General features: G+C 42.0%; 1 protein-coding gene across 1 annotated transcript; it reads left to right on the top strand.

Moving 5' to 3' along the window:
• Positions 1 to 107: 107 nt before the first annotated feature.
• On the top strand, positions 108 to 3,145 carry LOC106013746 (transforming growth factor-beta-induced protein ig-h3; the record flags this gene model as incomplete). The annotated part of the gene is given in 3 exon segments (XM_013090301.1): positions 108 to 206; positions 1,681 to 1,794; positions 2,946 to 3,145. Coding segments are annotated over 3 exon segments (314 nt in total), but the record flags the coding sequence as incomplete, so codon positions are not given.

The following is a 3,145-nucleotide window of genomic DNA, read 5'->3' as shown; positions in this document are numbered from 1 at the left end:
GAGAGAGAGAGAGAGAGAGAGAGAGAGAGAGAGAGCGTCCTCACCTTCATTCAATTAGTGTAAAATAAAATCTAAATGATTTGCTGTTTTCTTCTGTATCTAAACAGCTGCAGGCCCGTTCACTGTCTTCGCCCCAAAAGACTCGGCTTTTGAGGATATAACCTCCACTCTCCAGACACTCATTAACGACAGAGATGCCCTTTCCGGTCAGTAACAGACCTGGTCGCCTCTAAACATTTGCTCCCACATCAACACATTTCAGGTCTTGTAGATGTGGACCTTTTTTGCCCAGCAAATTTATGACCAATCAGCGCAGAGCAGGATGCACCACCCCAGCAGATTACGAGAATATCGGAAAGAGTAGACCACCGCACATGATCGAACCCGCGTCGAGTGTGTGCGACTGCGAAGTTTAGCTATCACACTACAAGCGGCTGTGATTACAATGGTTCTGATGATCATCATCATCATCATTGTTATTATTATCATTTGGCGTACTTTAAATATGAAAAGACTATACAAACAAGTACTCTGACAGAACGTATGTATCCTTGAAGCCTAATCGCTCTCAGTACTGTTGCTGAGATTTGCCTTAAAACAGGGTCTTGCACGTATAGTTGAAACTGGTATTTTTCAGAGCGACCTGTTGTAAGACTGCTTTTTTGTTTAGTAAGAGTTTAACAACACTTGCGACAGAATAAGGTCATATATAAGTCCCGAAGATTAGAGGTGTCATAAATGCAAGAGAATGACAAACATAAAAAGCAGAAGTAGGAGAGAAAAGGGCGATAGATGGTTGATAAGAAAGAAGGTGCAAACTACACCAGAGCACCCGCCAACCACTGACAAGACTGCTTAGCTATTGTACGCTACAATCTAAATGAAGACTTGGTATCCCTGTTTGCCAGGGGTTAAACATGCATACACACCTGGATAAGTTATTCAACCTTTTCGTGGTGTTAAGATCAATTGAAGAACGAACTGAAGATTTCAGCTATATTTCTTCTTACGTATTGAGGACGAATTGAAGACCAGCATAAGTCCAAAACTGTGACTTTCGACTGCAAAAGTAATAAACACTTTAGCGAACGTTGTTCGATTTGGTTTACTAAATTATAGTCTTTGTTTGAACTGGGTGGCTCGAAACATTTTTGTATGGTGAAACAGAACGCAACGTTTAGAAGAAGAGAGTCGTCTTGGGACTCCATTTACAATCTATATTCTAGGGAATTACTACATAGATTTACTTTGCTTGCTTCCTTCTTTGACCCCTTGTGGAGCATAGCACGCCATCTTTGGTCATTCTCTTCTCATGCAGCTGTTTCAAGGTTAAATCTTGTTTACTCCTATATTAAAGTTAAGGCTTCTCTAGTAGTCCCAGGTTAAAGCTTGTCTCTAATGTTATAGTTAAAACGTGTTTAGTAGTGTCAGGTTAATTAGTCTTTTTTACTGGTAATGATTAATGTTGAACCTGGTCTCCTGAATGGTCTAAATTGTGCCCATAGGGAGCTTAAAACAACTACGCTAAAAATAAAGATTGAATGACCTCAAGGTATTTTTTTTTTAATTTCGAACAGTTTCATTTATATGTAACCAAATTGAAACCATGTGCATGCCCTTTAATGACCAAAATGTAATTCCCCCCCCCCCCCCCACACACACACACTGGCGTTTGACCAGAGGTGCTCAAGTATCACGTAATTAGTGACACCTTCTGGTCAGTTGGGTTGACCGACGGAATGGTGCTGCAGACCATCAACGGCGCAAACCTGACCGTGCACATCGACACTAACGGTGAGCTGTTTCCATTTTTGTTCCTCGTCTGTTTCTTTGAACACCGTAGGCCATCACCATCACCCCTCACCAGCAACATAACCACCACCATCATCCCTCACCACCAACATAACCGCCACCACCACTCCTCACCACCAACATAACTGCCACTATCACCATCACCCCTCATTCCTCACCACCAACATAACCGCCACCATCACCCCTCACCACCAACATAACCGCCACCATCACCCCTCACCACCAACATAACCGCCACCATCACCCCTCGCCACCAACATAACCGACACGATAAAAACCCAACATCAACAACTACAAAAATAATAGTAACAACAATATGAACAACTGTAGCAACAACAGGAGCACAACAATAACAGCAATATCAACAACAATAACAACAACAATGACAACAACAACAACAATGACAACCACAACAATGACAACAATAACAATGACAACATAATTACAACAAAAGATAACCCCAATAATAAAGAAAAAAAATAATTGCTTCCACAGATTTAAAGCATCTACACCAGGAAACATTTATCAAAAAGTGGGTTTTGTATTCCAGCTATACATTTGAACAACACAATAATAACAACAACAACAAAACTCAATAATACGGAACATCAATCACTTTGTGCTAGGATGAAAAACATACTGAGCACCCGGTTGTAAGATACCAGGAATTTAAAAAATAAGAAAAAAAAACGATCACAACAAAACCACTTACACAGTCAAGGAAGCACACAGCGAACCCGAGCTTGTTCTTATGCATGTAAAATAATGTTTACATTCTTGGCTTTTGAAACACGTACATAGCGAATTTTTTACACAGTAAAAAGATGTCCGTGTCTCTATAAATAAATTATTGACGGTCAAGGTGAAAAGATTTCCGAGTCACGTCGATTTCGCTATGTGCATGCAAGACTGTATACCCCCCCCCCCCTTCACACGCGCGTGCACACACACACACACACACACACACACACACACACACACACACACACACACACACACACACACACACACACACACACACACACACCTTTCACTTTCTTTTCACTCCCCCCTCCCCCCCCCCCCCCCCCTCAATTTACCATATTTACCGTCTTCTCATAATTTCCTTCCATTCGTTTCTTTCCTCCCTCCAGGGGTGACTATCAATGGCGCCAAAGTGACCGAAGCTGACGTCGCTACCTCTAATGGAGTCATCCATGTCATCGACAAAGTGATCACCTCGTCATCGCCTTAGACCATGCCACCCTCTCCCACCCCAATCCCCCTGTTTTCTCCAAACAGAGTCAGGAATACGAACTGGGGGTCCAGCAATAAAATATTTTACTGATCTTGA

The sequence above is a fragment of the Aplysia californica genome, unplaced genomic scaffold (genome assembly GCF_000002075.1).
Source record: "Aplysia californica isolate F4 #8 unplaced genomic scaffold, AplCal3.0 scaffold01211, whole genome shotgun sequence".
Classification (NCBI taxonomy): domain Eukaryota; kingdom Metazoa; phylum Mollusca; class Gastropoda; order Aplysiida; family Aplysiidae; genus Aplysia; species Aplysia californica.
The sequence above is the reverse complement of the archived record's forward strand: the minus strand, read 5'-3'. Positions and strand labels throughout refer to the sequence as shown.